We start from the raw sequence: 26,431 nt of genomic DNA on the forward strand, positions 1-26,431 counted from the left end.
CAGCTAGTACTCTTAACTGATACAGCCATCCAGTCTAAACGGTATCAAACTAACTACTGACAAGGAAAGAATTAACAAGTGCAGGTTACCCTGGGCAGGGAAACCTGTTACCTGAGGGACCACTCCCCCTCCCTCCAGCCCAGTCAGGATTTCCCTGTCCAGCTCAGCTCCCCGCACTTACTCGTATAACTCCCAAGTTTAGGGTGGACGATAGTCACAGTCCCAAACTTCTTGGCTTCTTCTGCAGCCTTAGCTGACCAAGCTCCTGTCACCACATAGTCGGCACACCTTCCTGCTTTCAGGCCAATCAGGTTTAAGGGGACAGCACTGAACTGGCCGGACCCACCTCCTTGCACAAAAATCACCTTGTAGTTGTCTGGAACGGCTCTGGGCAGAAGCACAGGTGACAGTAAATGCAGATTCACGTGGCCCAAGCCCGAGAATGAGTGATGCTCTATCAGTGCTTTACCTTGAGTGGATATACTGCAAGAAATATGGTAAAGTCCCACCACCACCTTGTCTTCCCAATCCAGCCAATTATCCATGCCCTCCTTGGACAACTATTTCTTGGCCCCTGGTGGAAGCTGATGGTTACTGTTTGTGCTGAAGCTAGGAACACCCTGCTGTTCCTTTGGGGAATCATCCCTCTGCCACTCTCAGGTCACAGGTTTCACCAGTGGCAAGCCCAGCTCCAGGGGATGAGCACATGGCCCAAGCTGGCCAACGGGGCTGGGTTCTGAGATCTTTGATCCAACTTTTGGGAAACAGGAGCTGTTTCTATTGAGGCAAAGTATGAATTTGTAGGAGCTAATCCTGCAACCGCTGATGGCCACCTGGTGAAGTTAACATATGAAAAAGCAGAGCCAGAAGATGGAGAAAAGGGCTTTCTCGACATCATCGGAGCTCCTAAACCACTTCTGCACTCTTCTGTTATGTGAGGTAATACACCCTCTTTTTATGGCTAAGCCAGGAGTTGGGCTTCTATCACTTGCAATCAAAAGTCCTAAAAGGATGTATGTGCTGGTCCATGCCATGAACCAATTACACATTGGAAAAGGATCTCTGATAAAGGTTTAGGCCTAAGCACATAATCACATACCCTACATACATCGGGATTAAGAGCAAAACTTTTTGACACCAGCATGGAAAATTAAGATGATGGAGGGGAGCCGGCCCAGTGGCACAGTGGTTAAGTGCGCACGTTCCACTTGCGCAGCGGCCCAGGGTTCGCCAGTTCAGATCCCAGGTGCGGACATGGCACCGCTTGGCAAGCCATGCTGTGGTAGGCGTCCCACATACAAAATAGAGGAAGATGGGCACGGATGTGAGCTCAGGGCCAGTCTCCCTCAAGCAAAAAGAGGAGGATTGGCAGCTGATGTTAGCTCAGGGCTACTCTTCCTTAAAAAAAAAAAAAAAAAACTCACAAAGATGATGGATGGCTCCAGGCAGTAGGATAAGGTCAGCACCAGAGCGGGCAGGCCATGGAGACTGGACCCTGCCTTTGAGTAAGGTCAGACTTTGGGAAGAGGCATACAGAGGGTATACGGCGGGCGGACAAAGCTACAGCAGAGGCATGAGTAAAGTACCAGACGGTGGAGCATCGTGAGAGCGTCTTGGGGAATGGGTGGTATGCAATGTCTGGTTCTGACCCGTGCCTGCCTACACCCGTGCTCAGGAGGACAGCAAAGCACCCATACAGGCCTTAGGAGGCTGGAACCATGAGGTTCACAGCAGCTGGAAGCCTGAGGTAGGGTTCCTGGTTTATGTTATTCAGATGCAGGGCAGTTCATAAGGCCAAGAATTGGATGGAAGGATGCCAAAGAGAGGCTGGGTACAGGGGTACAAGGTAGGAACTTCATTAGGCAACCAAGGGAGCTGCCCATAAATTGGACTGGTAGTCCGGTCCAAAGAGGCTCACAGCCAGGTCGGTCAAACGCCACATCTCCTAGGCCAATGTTCTAAATATCCCCCTCAAGGACAGGATTGTTCTATGAACGTGACATGGGACCCAGCAGGCAGACCCGGCCTATGAGGCCAAGCAGATGATGACCAGTTCTGCACACTCACATTGCAATGAGCTTCTTGTGCTCCTCACCGAAACGTCACCAAGTCTGACCCCTTGGAAGCACTTTATCAAGGCAATTTAAAAGGAAAGTTATGAAACAATCCGTATGATTCCAATTTTGTTAATGATGCAACAATGGACACTAAAACGTTGCCACCGATTACCCGACTGATGGGGTTACAGATAATTCCAGTTTAATTTGTGAGTTTCAGTTTTTTTCTAAACTTTCTACCATAAACGTGCAATAGTTTTGTGAGCAGAAAAAAAAGTGTTTTGTTTGCCAGGTCACCATATTCATGTTTATGTGAACATATTTATATAATATATACACTCTCTCCTTTAACGGCAATCTAGTTAAAAATAGGTTTCCTCTGGGTAAGAAAAGCAGTGGAGATAACCCAGGAGAGTTCAAGTTCATGTGAGCAGCAGTTCCTGGAGTTCGGAACTCTTAGAACTTCCCAAAGAGCCTGTGAAAAATGAAGTTTCTAAATAGGTTCTAATTCAGCAGATCTGGGGGGGCCCAGCCCTTGAATTTTTAATACTTCCCCAAAACCAGTTGATCCTGACAGGTGGTATGAGGCCCATGCTTTAAGAACCAGTGGCCCTAGATGACAGTTAATTGTGCTGACAAAGAGGACCACTTCTTTGTCATTTAAATCTGTTTTAAGCCAGTTCAACTCCCACAGTGCTGAAAAATCTTAGGAAACACCACATAAAATAAAAACAAAAATAAAACAGACAAACACAGGATGGGGAACAAGTAAAAAGCATTACGGACTAAATTAGCGAATTTGGGAGAATCTTACTAAGATTATTTTTATTATGGAATATTCTGAACATACAGCAGAGTATAGTAAATAATGTAACAGACGCCCAGGTGCATAGATTATCAAACAAGAGGAACGCAATTAGGTCTTTAAAATTTTAAACTTACAACAATTCCCGCACAAGATTCTCTGTGTTGTTAACAATCTTAGCGAAATCTGACGATCTGTGGCTCATTTCTGTGGAAGGAAAGATAACAAGAGTTCCAGTTCAAAACCAAACAAACAGAAGTTACCACAAAATCTGTGAGTAAAATAATAAAGAAAAATTTCAGTTATTTTGCATTCAAATTGTGCGCCGAGGCTCACTGAGTTTAGGGGAATATTCAAATTGATTTTTAAACTACAAACACCATAGCCTTATATTCACAGCAGAATGACTTTTCAAGTGGTGCATGCATCCAACGAGCCGTTTGCTAATTCATCCTTAGGCTTCTATGATTTCTCACTTCTTTCTCACAAATGAGCCTGCGTGCAAAGGCTGTCCATTAGGACAACAGCACAAAATTCCATACTGTGCCTTCATTTCACAGAAACCTAAGTACGTGTGCCAAACCCAAAGGAACAATATTTAATAGCAATGAGCACACAGTTAACTTTGCAGTCTCTTAATACTATGCAGCCTTTGGAATGACCACAAATGAAAAAGAAAATTAAATATAAAAAAGTAAATTTTCAGGGCCAGCCTGGTGGTGCACTGGTTGAGTTCACGCACTCTGCTTTAGCAGCCCGGGGTTTGCAGGTTCAGATCCCAGGCACGGACCTACACACTGCTCATCAGGCCATGCCATGTTGGCATCCCACATACAAAACAGAGGAGGCTTGGCACAGATGTTGGCTCAGCAACAATCTTCCTCAAGCAAAAAGAGGAAGATTGGTAATAGATGTTAGCTCAAGGCCAATCTTCCTCACCAAAAAACCCGTAAATTTTAGAACTCAATGGTCCTCTTCCCCAATAGCACAGGGGAAAGAAACTTAATGAAATTATTAATGTGCAAGGTCTTCATAAAGGGTTGGTGTACTTTAAAATTTTTAACAAATTCATCTTTTTAAGTATAGTAAAAATCATAACATGAACATGAAACAATATTATAACTGTGTGGGGCACAATTATGCAAATGTGCAGCATCTAGTCTCAGATCATATGAGGAACAAACACCAATTACGAAACAATGAGCTGAGATGTATGAACCTCTTACCAGGATTTATGTTGCTTTCAAAATTACTTCTATCAAACAGGCAACCAAAGTTATCAAAATTTGAAAACACATCAACAAAGGCCTCTAGAAAGACCCAGCAGAAATTCTAGGCTCGCTGCATTTCAATTAGTTCCCTTTGAAACCTGGACATTCACAGAATCCAAAAGCAAATCTTACCAAGAACACTAATCCCAACTCCTTTGTAGTCTAACAATTCTTTTTGTATCTCTAACAATACCTAGAAAAAAAAAGAGAAAAGATGATTTGAATATGCTGGACACAGCTCTTCCTCTGGATGTACAAAGCTGGGGAGGTGGAAGGGCCGGGAAGGGGGTCCACAGTGCACCCACAAGGCCTGTGAGGTCCAGAAGCTTCTGTCCCGGCCAAGTCCCTTCCTCCCACCGTTCCCACAGGGCTGCTGATGCAACTTACACACAAGTTGCGTGTGAAATTACGTAAGAGGTTGATGCCAGGATACGGTTTTTCCAAAGGCATGAATTTACTTGACATAAAAGTTCACTTAGCACAACCAGAAGGCCCTACTACTAGAGTATACAACTACGGACTGGGGTGCTTTGGGGAGAAGGAAAAAAACAAAAAGACAAAAAGATTGCCAACCGATGTTAGCTCAGGTGTCAACCTTTAAAAAAAATTCACTTCGATTTTTTTTAAAATGACCAACTATACAATTCTTCTGATGACAACTCAACTGTCAGGATAAAAGCTCTGGAAAAAACCAGATTCCCTAGAAAACGTCCCCTCCACAATCTCATTTGCCACTCTCTTAAAGCAAAAGTACAAAATTCATCAAGTTCTGGGTTCAGGGAACAACGAAAAATAAAATTAGGCGCCAATTAAACAGATAACTCAATTTCCCATCCTTTTGGCCTAAATTGCTCTACTGGGACAGGCTGGTGGGGCAGGAAGGAAGCGCCCGCTGTGAATAAAGATTGGTCCGCAGGGGGCCGGCTCCGTGGCCAGTGGTTAAGAGTGGTTAAGTTCGCGTTGGCGCGCTCCGCTGAGCGGCCCAGGATCCGCGCGGACATGGCACCACCCGTCAGGCCTCGTTGAGGCGCTGTCCCACATCCCACAACTAGAAGGACCTGCAACTAAGATATACAACTGTGTAGGGGGGCGGGGAGCTGGGAAATAAAGCAGAAAAAAAAAAAAGATTGGCAACAGTTGTTAGCCCAGGTGCCAATGCTTAAAAAAAAAAAAAAAAAGATTGGTCAGGGGTACTGATGTATTGATCTTTGGTCCCACCCACTGAGCCATTAGAATGGTATTCTGATCCCCAGTTTGCAGATGAGGAGTCCCAGCTGAGGCTCTGAGAGTCAGCGACTTAACTGTATGTATGTCCTTGGCCAGCCCCTTGACCCGTCCTGGAAAATCACTGCAGTCCCAAATCACGCTCTGTCTTACAGGGGCAACTGCGAAAGCGGGACCCAGTTTAGGGTCAATCCCACAGTGCCAGATAATGGGGAGGAGAAGGAGAGGGGAAGGGTGGGGGAGGAGAGGGGAAGAGAAGGGGAGGGGAGGGAAAGAGAGGGGAGGGGAGAAGAAGGGAGGGGAGGGGAAGGAAGGAGGGGGAGGGAAAGGAAGGGGAGGGGAGGGAGAGGAGGAGGACAGGAAGGGAGAGGGAGAGGGAGGGGGAGGGGGCGGGGAGAGGTGGGGGCGGGAGAGGGAGGAGAAGGGGAGGGGAGGGGAGGGAAAGAGAGGGGAGGGGAGGGAACGGGGAGGGGAGGCAAGGCTCATCCTCCCCTTGCAAAGCGCTGCTGGCTTAGGAGAAGCCCCACTGTTTTTTCCCCAAAGGCAAGCAAAATGCAAATAACTACAAACTAAAAAGAAACACATCTATCCTTTATTTTTGTTAAGGAGAAAAGATAGAAAGCCCTATCAGAGACACACTATGAAGTGTTTGTGTGAAATGACCTGATATCTGGGATTGGCTTTAAAATGACCCAGAAGCAGGAGGGAGAAAGACAGTGTCGGGGAGGGGGTCCTGAAACAAAACTGGCAAAATGTCCATAGCTGTGACATCTCAGAAACGGGTCCTTGGATTTCCTTGCATTATCCCCTCTTGACCTTTGTATATGTGAGAACTGCCACCAAGCAAAGTGAAAGAAAAGCTCTAAAAATGTACACAAAACAGGTGAGATAAGCCCTGTCTAGAAGCATCCTGCCACTAGAGATGGTTTCCTTAAAACAAACAGGCTAAAAAGGACATCTTAAAACATAATCTTAACTGGATGGAGCCTTGGCTGAAAAGACAACTTTTGAACAATAAAGAATCAGACCAAAAAAATCCCCTGATAAGGGGGTTCAAGAATTTGCCATTGTTTTGCAAACTGTCGGACGCTTATTACCACTGGCTGATCACAGAGACTTTAGTGAACCCTTTCCTTTAGTAAACAGAAACATCAGACCGTGAAAGAATCATCTTTGAACTTCTGTTTAAGACTGTATTCCCCTTATAGACAGTACCGCCTAAATAGACATCTATAAAAGTTTATAACCAAAATCATCACAAAGAGTTTTAAAGACTTCTACTCAAAAAGCACACCCCTCTAATCCAGTGGAGTTTTATTTCTTTCAAACTGCAGAATGCAATTGCTTTCGTAGGTCACAACCAATTTTTTCAAGGAAATAGAAAAGACTAGAGTGGAACAGAATATAAAAGTATGTGGTAGGAAATTAGCCTAAATATTTCCTAAGGCTTTTGTTTTAATTATAATCATATGCATGTACTTGGGCATTTTGTAAAATATATTTTTCATGGTGGTTACAGTCAAAAAAAGTTTGAAAAGCTTCTCTAATCCTGAGAATGCACCTGCATCACGAAGACATAAAAAGCAACATCAGCCCCCCATGTTAGAGAGCGCCTGTGAGGCGATAAACCCGCTCAGGAAAATAACTGATAAATAATTGTGTTACTCACGACAATCGGCTTTACAATAAATGCATAACTAATTACACAAGAATCCAAAGCACGGAGGGGAGAAATCGTGAGGCGGTTTGCACGACTCTAGCAGGAAATCTGGCCTAAACTAAGAAAAAAGTCTGCCCTGTTCTTTCAGCTCTTGTGAGCGCCGCCCCTATAAGCAAGATGTGCTTTCCCTTTTAAAATTGTAAGATTCTCTGTTCTTACCACAGCACAGAGAAGGCTCTGTCCCGGGGAGATTTCTACTCTGTGCAACAATAGAGAATTATAAAGGACTTGGCTATGCCCCATGTTACTACAACATACATCAGAGTCACCCTGGTTAGAAACATAAAAATACAACAGCAGCGGCTGCAGCTAACGTCAGCGCATTCAAGGCACCTCATCAGAGACTTTGCCTGCTTCACAGCTGGGGCTTGGGGAATGGGCGCGGGGGGGGGGGGGGGGGGAGGGGGGATGGGTGGAGGAGGAGGAGCTGGAACGTGGCTAGGGGCTGCAAAGGCTGGGAGAGAGTTCCTCTTGCACTTGAAAAGGTCTGGTTGAGGCCCGGGGGAGAATTCAATCATTCGATTTGCTCTAGAACAAAGAGAAGCGAACTGGGCTAGCAGCCCAAAGCCTACCAGAATTTGAATATTCGAATGCCTTTAGAGGACAAGCGGGTTTAAAACAAATCTACGCGTGAAACGGAGCGGAGAAAAAGGCTTTAGGGTAGGGTGGGTTCTGTTTGGGCCTAGGAGGGAAAGGCTGGACTGAGGTTTTCAAATTTACATTACTTAAAACCAATGTTCCCGAGTACTGGCTACGCCAAACACTGTTTACCGGGGGCCATACGCTGGCCTCCAGTTTGCAGTCCCCTCCAGGAACGCAATCTTCATTCACCATTTATTCACAATGTCCATTCATGCATCCACGCAGCACTGCCGGGCGAAGCCAACGCAGAGAGGAGCCGGTTCCTTCCCGCCGCGCCCCCGCCGCGGCCGGGCAGAGGAATCTGCAGGTGCGCCGCCCCGGAGGGCCGAGTCGTGCATGCCTCGCACGGGCAGTCCGCGCCAGGCGCAGCTGCACAAGCCTGCCTCGCCGCACTTCCTTCCCGAAGCGCATTCTTCCAGAAGCCCACCTGCGAGCGCTCCTGAACCGGCCATGCACGCTGGTGCAAAGCGGGCGGGGGACTCCGGGCGGGGAGGAGGGGGATCCGAGCGCCCAGCTCCGGGATGCACGGCCACCCGCGCGCATGCTCCTGCCCGGACCGCACTCCCGGCGCGCGCTCGCGGGCACTCACCGAGCGAGGCAGCTTGGCGGGCCCCGGCCCGAAGTTGACCACCTGTGTCGGGGCGTCCATGGTGCAGCGGCGCGGGATACAACACAGCGGGAGAGGACTGATCGCAAGATCAGTGCGAGTCTGCGGCCGCCGCCGACCCTCTGCCTTCTGCCAGCACCTAGCCGGAGTCCCCATTGGCCCGAGCTGTCGCCGGCCTGGCGCTGATTGGTTCGCGCGACAGGGCTCGCATCCCCATTGGTCGTGTTTACCAGCCGGGGCCCGGGATCAGTTGCTCCTCCTCGCGTTTACTGTTTCAACCCCCTCTTCGATCAGCGCAAGGCACGCGGGAGCTTGCACCAGCCAGCGGGCTCGCCTGCGCGCTCGTCCGGGCATCGTGGGCGGCGGGAAGGGGCTGCCCCTGCGTTCGTGCTTCGGCGCCCTGGATGAGGCCGGTTCCAGACCTCCAGCCGTGACCCCAGCCCCTCTCTCTAGGCTGCCCCGAGAGAGTCGGAGCAAACACCCCCCGCCCCCCCAGCCAGCCACCTCTCCTCCACCCGCCGCTGGGCTGGGCTCTGAACCAACAGTCGTTAATTTATCAAGCTTTTCTAAGCGCCGCCGCCAGATACTCCACTGGAGAGGCCAGGCTCCCAAGGATGGAGCTGCAGAGTGGAGAATGGACCCCGGGTGGGTAGGTGGGGGATGAGGTTTTTTGCACGTGCACCGGAGCCAAGAGATCCTGCGGGATTAAAGGATGTAGGCGGCCAAATGACGCTGGGAGGAGCACTTGGCCGAGGGAGCCGGGATGCCCCCCAGGCGAGTCCTTTAAAGTTACTGATTCTCAATTTCCTCTTGTGAAAAGAGCCAGCTGGAACTTGGTCCCAGCTCTCAGGTTGCGCGTGCGCTGACAAGCTGTGAGTTTAGCAACGCGGAGATATTAACAGGGACGCGATACCCTGGGAAGCCGCAGCCCCAGCCCGGGGGTAGGCCCAGAGCCAGGCCGGGCGCAGGGCCAGCGCCCCTCAAACTTTTCCGCCCAAGTGCCCGTCTCAAAAGAATTCCGTTGGAGACCCACATGGGGTTCTGGAACAGGGAGGCCCCCTTCCCCGCGAGAAAGAAGTTTCTTTGAAGTCTGGAATTTCATCATTTTTTTTAAATGTGAATTTTGCGTTTCTACTCCATAATTTAACCTAGTTTCTTTTTTTTTTTTTTTAAAGATTTTATTTTTCCTTTTTCTCCCCAAAGCCCCCGGTACATAGTTGTATATTCTTCGTTGTGGGTTCTTCTAGTTGTGGTATGTGGGACGCTGCCTCAGCGTGGATGAGCAGTGCCATGTCCGCGCCCAGGATTCGAACCAACGAAACACTGGGCCGCCTGCAGCGGAGCGCGCGAACTTAACCACTCGGCCACGGGGCCAGCCCCTAACCTAGTTTCTTTTAATATAAAAATATTTTCTCAAATCTTTGAGCAAAATTGATGCACCAGGAATACACACAATGCCTATCCTGGGCTTTCTGGAACACTAGCCACAGTGTCAACTACCCCGGCTTGAAAAGGCTTGTAAACTGGCGGGGTTTGGGCTTTTGTTTGCTTTTTCTGGTGAGTGTGTGGGCGGGACGGAGCTGGGAGCAGAGTACTGCTTTGGGTTTGGGAGTTGGAGGGCAAAGTTCCCAGAAAAAGCTGAAGTGAGCAAGGTCACTGCCTTCCTCAGCACGTTCATTTAGAAAATTGCAAAACTGAGGGTACGGATCGCAGTCCATAAACTCAGGTGTGTGAGAACGTATCCTTTATTTTATGTAATGACAGTTGTAGCCCCCTAGCAGCTACTGGGGAAGGGGGATGAGGCGTCAGCCTTCTTCCTTCCTGCGTTTCCTAACCCCAGAGAGGTACACAGTCCTGCAGGGTGGGATGGAGAGGGAAGCACACGTCCATTTGGTCCTCCATCCCCATAAAATCTGGCTGGGTTGTCTCCACTGACCAGCTTTATATGCTGGTTCAGTTGATTAGTTCTCTACCACTTCTGTGTCCCACAACGCACACAGCAAGTTTGGGCAAATTGGGGGTGGCTTTCATCCCATCTGTGAAGACATGCTATTGTGGGAACCTGGAATTGGCCACCCCAAGATATGTCTCTTTGGCATCAGGATTATTTGAGGCTGATTGCTTTTGATAAACTGGGACAGGGAAGGAGGCTCTGAGGAATGGAACTTGCCCTTTGTTAGGACGCGTTTACATTTGTAAGGTAAGTCTCCATCTGTAAAAGGTGCCTCCCTCTCTGTACCAGGAAGAAGAAAGGAGATGACCTTCTCTCTAAAAACTCTTAATCAATACCAAAGGCAAGGACTTAAAATCTGCATTTTATTGTGCTAGTCTGGTAACCTCCTGTAACTAACTTCCCTCCCCCTCCCGACGCTGGCATTTCTTAAGGATTAAGCATCTTTCCTTAGGCTAGGAACTGATTGCCACGCTCACCTGTGACCGCCCAGCTCCAGACAATTGACTTGCCTCCTGCTGCGCCCACCAAGATAGCAGACCCACTACCTGGTGTGTCCATCAAGCACTGTGCCGACAGGGCAATCTTGTGACTATTGTGGGAGGGACATTTCAATCATATGTGAAACACCCTGTTTGGGGGTATATAACCACTATGTGCACCCCACTTCTTCGGTGCCCTTTCTTCCTTTGGGAAGAAAGGCCCCGCCCGGGCTATGGTTCCTCATAAAGCTTTGTTTAATTTTCTCTTACTATTCTGTCTCATGTGAATTTAATTCGTTCTCCGGCCAGACAAACCCACATTTGGGAAAAGGAAATGTCTTCCTCCCCTACACTATGCAGCCATCCCTCCTAGGGTCCACCAGTTTCCTAGATGATATTACAGGGAAATAAGACACACAGACCCTCTGCCCAGGGACCCGCTGACCTCTCTTCCTCCCAGCCCAAGGGAATCCCTTTTTCATTCTAGGAAGAATCCATCTCTTCCCATGTTTTTTCCTCACGCTCTGTGCATAAACACCATAAGCCGGGGCTGCAAACTCGCGTGCTTTCAGGGGCCTCTCCGGGATAGAAAGGCCACGTGTTGGGCACCGTGGTGAACTGGCGTGCACACGCCCATTTGTGGCGGAGCTGCATAAGCCAACCACACGTTCCTGCTTCCCCTGCCATGGAATAGTCGTGGCCAGGAAGTGGCTCCCCAGCCAGGCTCCACATTTCCCAGGTGCCCTTGCACCTAGGCAGGTCAGGTGACGGGGTCCCACCCGTGGAATAGAGCAGAGGACGTCACTGTCAGGTCAAAGTGGCTGAGAAAGGATGTGCTTCTCAGCTTCCTTTTTCCCATTCCACAGGCTGAAATCAAAGACTCCAAGGCCCCCAGGGATGGTGGAGACACAGGAAGGAAGGAGCTGTGGTCTCTGAATCCGCTGCTCTGGGCTTGTTAGACATAAGGGAGAAACCGCCTTCTTTTGTGTTACGTCACTAAGTCTGAGGTGCTCTCTGTTCCAGTGGCTTGTATTATCCTATTTAATACACCGTTCTAAATGCAACAGCTGCTGCTCAGATCCAGCGGGTTGCCATGTGGGCAAGTGAGGTTGCTCAAGCTCTAGTCTCCTTTTTAAAGAAAAAACAGACACCCAGATTTTTGTGTGAAGTTTCCCCATTTATTATAGGTCTACACAATTTAATTTCAGAAAACACTATACGGATCAATATTGTGATCTGATTCAGCCTGCCGGGCACCAGCTCTCCTAAGGACTGTTTCTTAGTGTTCTGTACATGTTTCCCCTCATTCAATAGGGAACACACTCCGCCACCTGCTTGAATAAGGGAACAGGAAAAGGGAAAACACTGCGGAAAATGGAATTTAATCTCAAAATGCTATTGTCACCCTTGCCTATTTTGCAGTGCAGACGTATAAAGACAGCCCAGGAAAGCCCTGCATTTCAGGAAGGTCTTCCCATCTTAGTAAATTCTCATTTAGCAGATCAAAAGAAGCTTCTTTACGAAGTGCCTATTTTGTAAATGTCCGTTTTCACAGGTATTGTTTCTGGAGCCCTTACTAAGTATGACACGCGCTGGGCCCTGCGGCCATCTCCAGACAGATGGGCTGTCCTGTTTAGAGGTGGGTGAGAGAAGGCAACTAAGCAGGGAAGAGACCTGTTTGGAATGAGGCAAGATTGTTTCTGCTGCCCTTTTTGTAGTTGGAGCTGAAGATCCTTTTCCCTTATCATTCATTATTCCCAGAGAAAATGAGGAACGAGGCGAAGGAGTCATCACAGTGTATATATCAAAAAGAAACAGGGGCCAGCCCAGTGGCGCAGCAGTTAAGTGTGCACGTTCCGCTTCGGCAGCCTGGGGTTCACCGGTTCAGATCCCGGGTGCAGACGTGGCACCGCTCGGCACGCCATGCTGTGGTAGGTGTCCCACATATAAAGTAGAGGAAGATGGGCATGGATGTTACCTCAGGGCCAGTGTTCCTCAGCAAAAAGAGGAAGATTGGCAGCAGTTAGCTCAGGACTAATCTTCCTCAAAAAAAAAAAAAAGAAACAAAAAGTCACAATCTGGGGCTGATCCAGTAGTGTAGTGGTTAAGTTTGCATGCTCTGCATCAGTGGCCTGGGGTTCATGAATTTGGATCCCAGGCACAGACCTACACACCGCTCATCAAGCCATGCTGTGGTGGCGACCCACATACAAAATAGGATTGGCAACAGATGTTAGGTCAGGGCCAATCTTCCTCACCAAAAAGAAAAAAAAAAGGCATAATCCTGTTACAGTCTTCATTCTGACCCCAACAGGCAGGAAAAGATATCCATCCTAGTCACTTTACTCCCTCAGTGTATTTCCTCACCCTACTTGGCTCCTTTTTTTTTTTTTTGAGGAAGACCAGCCCTGAGCTAACATCTGCTGCCAATCCTCTTCTTCTTGCTGAGGAAGACTGGCCCTGAGCTAACATCCATGACCATCTTCCTCTACTTTCTATGTGGGACACCTACCACAGCATGGCTTGCCAAGCAGTGCCATGTCCACACCCAGGATCTGAACCGGCGAACCCTGGACCACCAAAGCGGAATATGCAAACTTAACCACTGTGCCACCAGGCCGGCCCCATTTTAACCATTTGTAAGTGTGCAATTCAGTGGCATTAGTACATTCGCATTGTTGTGCAACTGCCGCCACCATCCATCCCCGGAACCTTTTCATCTTCCCAGACTGAAACTCTGTCTGTGCCCAGTAAGCAACTGGTCCGAATCCCTCCTCCCAGCCCCCAGCAACTGCCTCTGGTCCTCTGAGTACCTCCTCTGACGACTCACACAGAGTTTGTCCTTTTATGACTGGCTTATTTTACTTAGCACAGTGTCTCCAAGGTTCATCAATTTTGCTTTATTTTTTTCTAACATTTTTTTAAGAGACTTTATTTTAGAGCAGTTTTAGGCTCATAGCAAAATTGAGAGGAGGTTACAGAGATTTCCCATCTACCTCCCCTGCACCACATACTCGCATAGCCTCCCCCATTATCAACATCCCCCACCTGAGTGGTGCATTTGTTACAGTCAATGAACCCACATGGACATGTCATTGTCACCCAAAGACTGTAGTTTACATCAGGGTTCACTGTTGGTGTTGTACATTCTATGGGTTGGAACAAATATGGAATGACGTGTATCCATCATCACAGTATCATACAGAATAGTTTCACGGCCCTAAAATTCTTCTGTGACCTATTCACTCCTCCCTCCCTTCTTTTGCTTCATTTTTAAATGATTGTACAGGGGCCGGCCCCGTGGCCAAGTGATTAAGTTCACTCGCTCTGCTTCAGCAGCCCAGGGTTTCGCTGGTTCGGATCCTGGGCGCGGACATGGCACCACTCATCAGGCCATGCTGAGGTGGCATCCCACATGCCACAACTAGAGGGACCCACAACTAAAATGTCCAACTATGTTTTGGGGGGATTTGGGGAGAAAAAGCAGAAAGAAATAAAAAAAAAAAGATTGGCAACAGTTGTTAGTTCAGGTTCCAATCTTAAAAATAAAGAAATAATAAAAATAAAAAATAAATGATTGTACGAAGAGCATTTCAGTGCAAGCTTTGCACAAGTAAAGTCTCTAAAGGGGTCGTTTCAAGAGAAGCGCTCTCTCTGGACCAGTGGACAACATTACCCAGGGCACTGCACACTGCTTCTGTCTCTTGACATCCTAAAATGATTCTGATATGGAAGAAGCATCAGGCTTTTTTAAACCTGAAAATGTACTTATTTTACTACTTTTTTTTTTTTTGAGAAAAGGAACAAAATTCCTGGCACTATCTCTCTAGTGTGTAGACACACTATTCCCCACGCCCAGTGGGGCTGGCCCCGTCACGTACATATGCATTTTTGGCTCAGCTCCCTTGCTCCAGGGTTCCACGTGGAAGCATGAAAAGTTAGTCACCTGTCTGGAGTCTCCGTGTTCCTGCTATAGAGACCATCAAGCCTCAGATCTAGAATGACTTTCATAGTGTGAATAATCTAGTGGTGGTTTTGTTCTTTACTTTGCCATATGGGAGCCAGAGCAAATACTCAGACAAAGGAAGGAGATAGAGCAAAGCCAGGGATCCTGAGGTGGGGCCGGTGCAGGACGTGGAAATTCCTGCCTCTGCCCCTTCCTTGTCTCATACCCCAAACTAAGTCCCAACCCCAGAGGACCACACACACTGCCTCCGAAATAAACAGTGATTGTGATTTAATTTATTTTTTGCCTTATGTTTGGTACAGAAAGGCAGCAAAGACTAGTAAAAAATAACAACAATTCAAATTCAAAGCTGCCATGGGTGAAAGCTATTTCTGCAGTTATGGGAGTGAAATGGAGGATGAGCAAGGTGGGGGATGTAGCTGGAGGGGAGCGACTGGGAATCACGGGAAGACTGGTTCAACATGCGATGGTTTATGCACGTGGTGAAGTGCTGTACCGTCCTGAAAAGTGGTGCACACGAAGCCGTCTTAATGGCACAGGAGTATGCGCAGTATGAACAACCAAGTCAAAATAAAAGCCGCTCTCCATCGCCACAACAATTAACTGTCTCCATTCACACACAGCCAAACAATGAGTCCCCGACTAAAAAAAAAAAAAAGCACACCTCCTTAGGGTCACAATTCCTACCCAAACTTAGACAACAATTTATAGTCCCAAACCAGAACACTAACAAATGCATTCAGACTCATTCATTCATTCAACAAATACTTCATTCCTACCACATACGGTGAAGAAGGCGGGCATGCTCCCTGCCCTCCTGGAGCACACCTTCTGGTGTTTAGTATGTGTATATAGAATCTCCTTTATTTTTTTATTTTTTTTGCTGTGGAAGATTCACCCTGAGCCAACATTTGTTGCCATTCTTCCTCTTTTTTTGATGAGGAAGATTAGCCCTGAGCTAACATCTGTGTCAGTCTTCCTCTATTTTGTATGTGGGTTGCTACTACAGCATGGCTGATGAGAGGTATATGTCCATGCCTGGGATCCGAACCTGCAAACCCGAGCTGCCGAAGCTGAACCTGTGGAACTTAACCACTATGCCACAGGCCAGCCCCTATAGAATCCTTTTATTTTTCACAAATGTCATCTGTTCAATGAGGCAGGCCCTGATTACCCTGTTTAATATCAAATCCTTCCCTCCACATGTGGTGCTCCTGATTCCTCTTACCCTGCGAACATTTCTCTTTTGTCCAAAGCAAGGATCACCTTCTAGCATGTTCTATCATTCATTCATTTATGATGTGTATTGTCTGTGTGGTGGAATGCGAGCTCTATGAGGACAGGACTTTTTTCCCACTTGGTTTGCTAATATGCTGGAACAATGCTTAGCCCAGGCTAAGTTCACAATAAAGATGTGTTGAGTGAAAGAGTGAATTTAGAAAGACTGGACCTACTGCGATCATTCTCCTCAAACACAGAGAGGTCTGTCCCAAAGTTGGAGTCTTCCCCTCTAGCGACAGGAAACCATTTGCCGTTATCAATGAATTACCCCCACTCCGTTCAGCAAGCTTTCAAAGGCGGTTTTATCTTTCGTCAATGTCATATTCAGTCTCTTCGAAAGTCTGTTCTACCTCCACACTTTTCTCCAGTCCATCTACTTCTCTCTGTCTCCACCTGCCTGGTCCAAGCTCTCAGGGTCTCTTCTAGACTCCTGGACCTGGGCATTCACTCTGCCCCGTTAGAATCCATTCTCCAAACAGCAGCAACAGCCATCTTTTAAAAACATCCATGAAGTAGATGGTGTAATTGACCTGCTTAAAGCCCTCTTATGGCTTTCCATTACATTTAGAACAACAACCAAACTCCTAACGGGCCCACAACACCCTATGTGACCTGGTCCTTGGTCACGTCTTGGCACAGCCCCTGACTTTCCAACCTCCAAACTACCCGTCAGCCCCAGGACCCTCTCAAACTCCTTCCCTCCCCGGCATTCTCTCCCTGTGGCCTCCCCAAGGCTGGCTCTCCCCAGTCCTCAGTCAGCAGTTCAGACACCACCTCCTCATGTCTTGCCTACCACCTTATCAAAAGCACCCTCCAGTTCCTCATCATCATTTCTCAGCTATTTCTCATAACTGGCCAGTCTCTGAAATACTCCTGTATTTACACATTGTCTGCCCTCGAATGTATGTTCTCTGAGAGCTGAGACTGTGCCTGCCTTGTTCACAGCTGTACCCCAGCATCAGGCATGGTATGTGCTTGATAGATATTTCCTGAATGAATTAACAGGGCAGGAAGAAGGAAATAAAAGACAATGCTGAGAGTCTTTGTTGCTGGGAGAAAGAAATTGTGGGTATCTATTATTTCTCCAGAATTTTCTATAATGAACTTTCAAAACTTAATAATCATCTATTTAAAATTTGGTTATTTTAGGGGACAGCCCCGTGGCATAGTGGTTAAGTCCAGTGTGCTCCACTTCAGCGGCCTGAGTTCGTGGGTTCGGATCCCAGGCGTGGACCTATACCACTCATCAGCTACACTGTGGCAGCTACTCACATACAAAACAGAGGAAGATTGGCACAGATGTTAGCTCAGAGCAAATCTTCCTCACCAAAAAAATAAAGTTGGTTATTTTAAAGACTGGGGTTAGGATACATGTAGGATCACCAAGAAGCCCTGGTGATCCTGGGACACCACTTCGCAGCTTTTGACTGTGACTGCTGAGGCCCATCTTCCCTCAAGGTGTTTCTGCTAAGGCAGAATGGCTCGTCGCTGCATCGAGTACTAACATGTCACCGTGCATTTAGAATTCTAGGTCAGTGTTTTCACTGATGAGTGAGGCTGCAAGTGGGAGATTACCAAATCGCTCACTTCTGTCCAACTGGCGCTGGATCCAATCGTACTTCTCTGACTTTGCACAACTACCCAAATTTCATGGCAGGCCTTGGGGAGTGGCAAGTTGTTGAAGGGATGTGTTTCGTAGGGAAAGAAGTGGTTAGAGGAGCAGGGCCAAGGGGTAGTGTGCATTTGTTTCTCAACCTCACAGAGCTGGAAGGAACGCGGGAATGTCATCTAGAATCATCTACCCACACATTCTGAGAATCAGCTTCTCCCAGGATTGTCCTGGGGCAGTGAGGAAATTACTTTCCTCTAAAAATCAGCACGAGGCTGTTCCTAGATGCCTGCCCGGGTACTAGGATGAAAAATCATCATCATCTTTATATTGACACAGTCTATCCCAGCATCCCTTAACTTGCATCATCAGACAGCAACTCCCAGGGGCCGACCCCGTGGCCGAGTGGTTAAGTTCATACGCTCAGCTTCGGCGGCCCAGGGTTTCGCCAGTTCGGATCCTGGGCGCGGACATGGCATCACTCATCAAGCCATGCTGAGGCGGCATCCCACATGCCACAACTAGAAGGACCCACAACTAAAGTATACAACTATGTACTGGGGGGATTTGGGAGAAAAAGGAAAAAATAAAATCTTTAAAAAAAGAAAAAAGAAAAAGAAAGGAACTCCCAGGTAACATAGAATAACTTGGCGCCCAGGCTGGCCCCATGAGTCTCAAATCTCTAAATGTGAGTAAACTTCCTCGGCAACTAAAGATGATTAATGAACCCTAACCAGGTATACTGACTACACGGAACTCGGGGGTCAAAAGAAACTCTGTATGCATTTTAAACTCTGAGGTTACCGATGGAGGAACATGACCAAGTGTGCTTGGGAAGAATAGCGTCAAAAGCACCCACTGTCTTTCAAACCACACAGGATCATCCTCAAGTATCAAAACATGAAGTCTTCAGTGTGACTTACACACATTTTTGGGTGTTATTTATTTATTTTTTTAGGAAGATTAGCCCTTGAGCTAACTGCTGTCAATCCTCCTCTTTTTGCTGAGGAAGACTGGCCCTGAGCTAACATCCGTGCCCATCTTCCTCTACTTTATATGTGGGATGCCTGCCACAGCATGGCTTGCCAAGCGGTGCCATGTCCACACCCGGGATCCAAATGGGTCAACCCCAGGCCACCGAAGCAGAACGTGCACACTTAGAAGCTGCACCACTGGGCCGGCCCTGGGTGTTAGTTATTGAATTGAATGCAGATCTCAGGAATTTAGTGCAACTCCTTCACTTTCTGACAAGGAAAGTGGCCCAAGGAGGTAAGTGACATTGCCCGGCTGGGCCAGTCCTGCCCTGTGCGGCCCCACAGGTGTTATCTCCTGTTCCCTGCTTGGAACTTCTTTTCCCATTTCATAGAAGGGAAAGCTGAGACCCAGGTCAGGGATTCGTCTTGGGTTACCAAGAATCTGATCAATCAAAGCAAGGAGCAAACCACTGCACTCCTGTTCCAGAGAATTAACCCTTCGTAGAATACACACTCCCTGCTTTTTAAAATGATTTCAAGGCGTCAGTAAAGTCATTTAAATTCTTCTAAAAGAGAGCAAGCCAGAGAAATACAAGCTGAACCAGAGCAGTAGACAAGATCCAGAGGTGAAGGGCATGAGCAGGGGAAGCTGTTGCACAAGCATGGGGCGTGCCCTGCCTTGCCTTCCCTCCTCGCCGTGCTGCCACTCCCTCAACAGAACACTGCGTGTTGGGGCCGGCCAGGTGGCACAGCGGTTAAGTTCACACGTTCTGCTTTGACGGCCCGGGGTCTGCTGGTTTGAGTCCAGGCCCGGACATGGCACCGCTCAGCAAGCCACGCTGTGGTAGGCGTCCCACATATAAAGTAGAAGAAGATGGGCACGGATGTTAGCTCAGGGCCAGTCTTCCTCAGCAAAAAGAGGAGGATTGGCAGTGGATGTTAGCTCAGGGCTAATCTTCCTAAAAAAAAAAAAACAAAAAACCACTGCGTGCTCCCTAAAGAGCAAGCAAGGGCTTCATATAGTGTTCCTGTGACCTTACTGGTGAGGCTCCCCTGTCCTGCAGCCCCAGAGTTGATCCATGGAATCTTAAGCAGGAGCCTTGGTTAAGATGTTCCATTTTTCTCTGTAGATCTATGGCCTCTTTTTGTTCTAAGCCACTTCTCACCTCTTCATCCATCACCAATTTAGCTGTTCCTGTTATCTTGGTCTTCAGTCTTCCTGCAATTGCTCAGGGCCATAGGAACATTGTATCCATCCTTGGGAGAGTGGCTCAGAGGAGAAGCTTTCTAACCATTTGCAATATACATTTTGAGACATGTATATAGAAAAGCAATTGTTTGGGAGAGCCTCTCTTCTGCCCTACTTGTTGGACTTGGCGTGTTGGTACCCTATTTTGGTCTCTGGAGAACCATCGGATACTTGGCCTTTGTTTTCCCAGATCTGCTTACATAGAAAAACATTGATAGTATTTGTTGTTTTCTCTTTTTTTAAGTTTTCCTGAGGCAAATGTAACACATGATCATTTCAAAATGTTCAAACATTACAGAAATTCAGAATGTAGATAGGGAATGTCCAGCTGTCTAGGACGATTTTAGTTTAGGTCCTGAGTGTATTTTTTGAATTGGTGATAGATTCCATGGTTCAAAATCAGCCATAGAAAGATGCACAGTGAAAATTGCCCTGCCCTGCTCCCATCCAGGTCCCACCCCATCTCCGCTAGTAGCCACTTTTCTCAGTTGCTTTTGTATCTTTTCAGAGTTTGTTTAGCAAATATAAGCAAATGCAAATATACACTTATTCCCTCCTCCCCTTTTACCCGAAAGCTAGCATACTATGTGCACTGCTTGGCAGCTTACTTACTTATTCTACGTAACAGATAGTAAGCAAATTTTGATTTAGACTGGAAAGAAATAAAAAGCCATACTCACTTATGTGCATGCACACACGCATGCATGTGCACACACTCACACTTTTCTTTTTCTGTTATAACGAAGCAGGATAAATTAGTTGAGCCAATAATTGTTCAGCCTATTCTTCTGCATAGGCCTTAAGCAGAAATAAACTAACGAGTAGGTCTGATGTTACATTTCTTTTCTTTTTTTTTGAGGAAGATCAGCCCTGAGCTAACCTCTGCCGCCAATTCTCCTCTTTTTGCTGAGGAAGACTGGCCCTGAGCTAACATCTGTGCCCATCTTCCTCTACTTTATATGTGGGAAGCCTACCACAGCATGGCTTGCTGAGTGGTGCCATGTCTGCACCCAGGATCCGAACTGGCAAACCCCAGGCCGCCGAAGCAGAACGCGTGAACTTAACCGCTCTGCCACCGGGCTGGTCCCTGATGGTACATTTCTGATGTAACAGTTTTGGATGAGAAGATCCTGTTTGATAGCTTGTGAGCCCATCAAAAAGCCAGAAGTGCTCAGATTCATGTCTTGCTTGTTCAGAAGACACGGTGGGATCCAGCTCGTTTAGGGCCAACTCAAACTGGGGATGCCTCTTTTCTTTGAGCGATTCTACCATTTGATTCTTTTTCTCACCAGGAAACAGACATCACATCATACCAAGAGACAGAAACTAAAGAATGGGTGCCTTCTTCTTTATCCTCCATCAATAGAATGTCAACACAAGTACAAAACTCACCATCTGTCTGAGCGAGACTTTTCAACAGTCCAGACAGGCCCAGGGTCCAGAGCTGGTGAAGCTCCCTTCTTAGCAGGCAGCCAGCCAAGGGTTTTGCTGAGTTCAGCCCAGCCTCTGAAAGCATAGCCTTTCCAGGAAATCCTCTGACCCATTGTGTTATTGCTCCCAACACAAAAACTAAAAGTTCGTGGTGTCAACCCGTCACAGTCTTCTTTAACTTCTTTTGGGGACACATACACACATACATATTTCAAAGGAAAAAGCAAGCAAATTCTTCAGAGGGACTTAGCCCTTTCAAGAGGCACCACAATATTCCTCTCCTTCCTCACAATAGACGAGATAGTTCCTGAAAGGAACGCATACACTTTAGTGTGTTTTGCTTAAGAACAGTGGTCCCAGTTCTGTTGGAAGTTCCCAGTCTGTTAAAAGGCTCTTACTGATTATATTGGAGGAACTCAGACCTACACAGACAATTTTTCCAGGAGTCTTCCACAATATCAACTCTAACCACTCTTCCAAAAGCAGGACTCAACTCCTGGCTACACGTCCCTTCCATCTTTGGCCACTTCCATCCTGCGGTAAAACATCAGCCAGTAGCAGCATCCAACCTGGGACCAGAAGATGCTGAGGATAGTTTGAGATTCTTCTTTCTTTTACCTTCTTTATGCCCTATACTGCCAATAAATAGGTATCTTTTCTTTTCTTTTTTTTCGAGGAAGATTAGCCCTGAGCTAACATCTGCTACCAATCCTCTTCTTTTTGCTGAGGAAGACTGGCCCTGAGCTAACATCTGTGCCCATCCTCCTCTACTTTATATGTGAGACGCCCGCCACAGCATGGCTTGCCAAGCAGTGCATAGGTCTGCACCCGGGATCCAAACTGGTGAACCCTAGGCCGCGGAAGCAGAACGTCTGAACTTAACCACTGCACCACCACGCCAGCTCCTATCTTTTCTTTTTTAGATATCTGAGTGCTCAATTTAACGGAGGAGATAGAGGACCCGCTGTTTCCCTGTCTTGGCTCCTCTGGCCAACTCAGGAAGACCAAAGTTAAACCCCGTTAAAGAAGTGAGCAAGACTTGAGCAAAGTACTGAAGGCAGAGTTGGCATCAGAATCAAGAGAAGACTCAGCAGCATGAATCAGATTGACACTTACGTATCTGAAATAACATCAGGGCTGAAAGTGCCCTTCGGATGGTATTATCTAGCACCTCATTTTAAGAGGACTAGAAAGTAGCTCATCCGAGATGACATGGCACATTAATGGTGGGAGCAGAAACCAGACGGCTCTCCTTTGCTCTTCGTCCACTGTTCAAGACGGCATTTCCCGCTGCTTGTTCTTTCACGAAGGGAAGGCAGCAGCCTAATCCTGTCGCTAGGCCGTCTTCAGAGCATGTCTCCTTCAGCCCAGGAACGCTGGGCGGCCTGTGTGCTCCACGAGCTCAGCTGCATCCCTGGCCTCTTTTAATTGCAAGTGACTGAAATCCAGCTCCTGCCAGCTTAGGTAGAGGAGAAATGAAGCCATTCATGGAACCTGGAATCAAACCTCGGGGCAGGTGGACAGGGTAAGGCTCCGCTTCAGGGACGACCTGGACAAAACCCCACGTGCTGTGAGGCGTGCGCTTGTGTCTGTCTTTCTCTCCCATCTTTGCTTCTCTCTTTACATCATTCCATTCTCTCAAACTGGCTTTCTCCTCAGGCCTGTAACCATGGCCGGGGACTGTCCCATCTTTGCCATGAGAGCGAAGGGACTCTCTCCCCTTGTTTCTAGTTTGAAGATCACCTTGGAAGGGCTGTAGGGCCTTTGGGTTGCACACCCGCTCCTGCATCCAGGGTGCAGAGTGATAGGATCGGCAGCACCCACCGACCCCCCATGCTGAAGTGGGTTGGGACTAGTGCGACCCCAAGGGAGATGCTCTTGACAGAAGAAAGGCAGCGGGCTGGAAAGGCAAATACTGCATACCCTCCTCAGCTTCCGGTCCTTTGCACAGCTCAGCCTGGTGACCCCGTCTCCACTTCTGTCAGTGATCAGAATCCTGAGACGGTAGGCTGATGTACACTATGTCCCAGACGTGCCACTTCATCCCTCGTGCAGGCGGTCTCCTTCGAAGGAGATACCAGCCCAGCAGAAATCCAAGTTTGAACAGAAAATCAATGATTAGCATTTTATCCTGAAACAAAGCGCTAGGTGATACTACGAAAGAAAGACGTTTTTATTTTAAAATCACTAAATCCTTATTGCTAAAAATTGCACATGACCCTAAATGGCTGAACTCAGAAGACCGTACATCACTGAGAAATATTTATCCTGCAGGAACGCTCCATCTATCCTAGAGCTTCTGCAAAAAATCTGTCTTTCTTGCATTTCCTGTCCTGTCATCTCAGACTGAACTTCTGAGATTTCTTACTTTTATTCTTCTGAGCTTGGACAACTCAAAGAAAAAATATTTTACCTTTTCCATTTGACTGGCAAAAAAAAAAGAAAAACAACTACAAAATTGTTTCTTCTGCAAAAATCTCAATGACTCTTCAGTTCCATTTATGATTTTCTTTGCCACAGATATTTTTTAGACACGAGATTCCAGAGCTTTCCAGAGTCTCACTACTTTCAGGTTATGTGAAGGCCCACAGTAGCAGACATCCAGGGCTCCTCCCTTCCGTGAGTGGAGGCTCCGATGTTCTGAGCCAGCCCTGCCCACTGGCCACAACTGATGGCTTCAGGAGTGAGCCCTGATCCAAGGGGTACTCGTCAAAAATCTTCCCCAGGATTTTAAAAAATTGTGGTAAAATACACATAACAAAAAACTTACCATTTTGGGGGGTCGGCCTGGTGACGCAGTGGTTAAGTTCACACTTTGGCGGCCTGGGGTTCACTGATTCAAATTATGGGTGCGGACATGGCACCGCTTGGCAAGCCGTGCTGTGGTAGGCGTCCCACATATAAAGTAGAAGAAGATGGGCACGGATGTTAGCTCAGGGCCAGTCTTCCTCAGCAAAAAGAGGAGGATTGGCAGCGGATGTTAGCTCAGGGCTAATCTTCCTCAAAAAAAAAAAAAGAAAAACTTACCATTTTAATCAGTAAGTGTATAGTTCATAATGTTAAGTACATTCATGTTGCTGTGCAACCAAGCTCCAGCATTCTTTCACCTTGCAAAACTGAAACTTTCCACCCATTAAGCAACTCTCCATCCCCGTCTCCCCGCCTTCCTGACCCCTGGCAACCACAGTTCTACTTGCTGTCTCTATGAATATGACTACTCCATTTTATGTATTAGAAAAAACCCAGTCTTCCCTGTGTTTCTTCCCTGTGTTTCTGCCTTACCCTCACACTACCACCACGCTCACAACACTTCTTTCTTTTTTCGTTGTTTTTTGAGGAAGATTAGCCCTGAGCTAACACCTGCTGCCAAACTCCTGTTTTTACTGAGGAAGACTGGCCCTGAGCTAACATCCGTGCCCATCTTCCTCTACTTTGTATGTGGGATGCCTACCACAGCATGGCTTGCCAAGTGGTGCCATGTCTGCACTTGGGATCCGAACAGGCAAACCCCGGGCCGCTGCCCAGGTAGAACGTGCGCCCTTAACCACTGCACCACCGGGCCAGCCCCATCATGACACTTCTGACACCAGATGTGTGGCAGGTTTTCCCACACCAAGCAATTCTGCAACACCAGCTGGGTGTCCTACAACTCAACTCAATTCTGACACTATCTACCTGGAGACAGCATCAGATCCCACAGGTTAAGGGCTCAGCCCCATGAGACTGCCCCCCACTTCAGATGCCCATAGCAAGGAGTAGGTCCCCAGGTTGCCCATAATTTCTGTCTGACTTGGCTACCAATCAGAGGTTCCCATGACATTCTCCCCCTTGGGTTCGATTATTTGCTAGAACAGCTCACAGAACTCAGGTAAACATTTATTTATATTTACCAATTTATTAAAGGATATAATAAAGGATACAGCTGAACAGCCAGATGAAGATACACACACGGCAAGGTCTGGGAGGGTCCCGAGTGCAGGAGATTCTGTCCCTGTGGAGTGGGCATGTGTCACCCTCCAGTACATGGAGCGTGCTCAGCAACCTGGAAGCTCTCTGCACCTGCACTATGGGATTTTGTCAAGGCTTCCTCATGTGGGCGTGATCAATCGTCAACTCCATTTCCAGCCCCTCTCCCCTCTCTGGAGAAGGGGAGCTTCTAATCAAGGCTTGGTCTCTTTGGAGACCAGACCCCTCCTAGTGCTCTTGACACCAAGGAGTTACAAGGGTTTTAAGAGCTCTGTACTGGGAATGAGGGGCAGAGACTGAGCTATATATTTTCTGTTATCTCACATGTGTATATATCACATTCTGTTCTTCCGTTCATCTGCCAGTGGACACTTGGGTTGCTTCTACCTTTTGGCTATTGTGAATAATGCTGCAATGAACAGGGTGTACAAATGTCTCTTTGAGACCTTGCTTTCATTCTTTTGGATATATACTCAGATGTGGAATTGCTGGATCCTATGGCAATTCTATTTTTAATTTTTTGAGGAATCACCATACTGTTTTCCCTAGTGGCTGTACCATTTTACATTTCCACCAATAGTGCACAAAGGTTCCAATTCCTCCACATCCTCGCCAATGCTTGTTATTTCTGTGTGTGTGTGTGTGTGTGTTTTCAGAGTAGCCATCCTACTGGATGTGAGGTAGTTTTGCCAGGATTTTTAACTGGAACCGAGGAAGGAGTTCAGTCTCTCCTATGGCAGAAGCTATGGAAGTGGGACTCTAGAGTTAGTTGTCACATTTCTTAACGTGTGAAGGAAGACAGTCCGTGTTGAGTTTTTAGGGTACTAATGAATCCTGTCCTTCTCCCTTCAAAGTTCTAAATCCAACTGAAACCTATTCACAGAAGCCCAATAGGCTCCAGGAGGGATCGAAACAGCAGCGTCAGTACTTTTCAAGGTGGACTGGAGACCATGACTGGAGGCCAAGTCCAGGCTAGTCTTGCCTTTCCTCTTCCCCCACCAAATGGAATTCCCGACCAGGCAACAGCAGGCCTGCTGTGCCCACCTTGCAGCAGAGAAGGCCCAGTGAAGTTACTACGGAAGAAGGACAAAACTAGACAGAAGATTGCATGCTGCTTGGGGACAGGCAGGATCCAAAAGAGAATCTGAGGGAAGAGGTTTGCCTGCGTAATGACCCCTTTGCCAACCTCACCAGC

At 47.5% G+C, this 26,431-nt stretch overlaps 1 protein-coding gene across 2 annotated transcripts in view; it reads right to left on the reverse strand.

Annotated features, from left to right (window-relative positions):
• The window catches only part of PSAT1 (phosphoserine aminotransferase 1), a 32,482-nt gene extending 23,628 nt beyond the window's left edge, over positions 1-8,854 (reverse strand). Inside the window, exons 1-4 of one of the 2 annotated variants that reach the window (XM_008537655.2) lie at positions 8,309-8,854; positions 4,266-4,326; positions 3,000-3,069; positions 182-387 (exon numbers count right to left, since the gene is read on the reverse strand). In XM_008537655.2, coding sequence (XP_008535877.1) covers positions 182-387; positions 3,000-3,069; positions 4,266-4,326; positions 8,309-8,482 — 511 coding nt within the window. In that variant the 5' untranslated portion in view covers positions 8,483-8,854. Of the gene's footprint in view, positions 1-181; positions 388-2,999; positions 3,070-4,265; positions 4,327-7,026; positions 7,188-8,308 lie in introns of those variants that run through there. The other variant, XM_070590674.1, reaches the window with a different exon arrangement.
• Between the last annotated feature and the right edge of the window lie 17,577 nt (positions 8,855-26,431).

Source organism: Equus przewalskii, chromosome 22 (assembly GCF_037783145.1).
Source record: "Equus przewalskii isolate Varuska chromosome 22, EquPr2, whole genome shotgun sequence".
In the NCBI taxonomy this organism is placed as follows: Eukaryota; Metazoa; Chordata; class Mammalia; order Perissodactyla; family Equidae; genus Equus; species Equus przewalskii.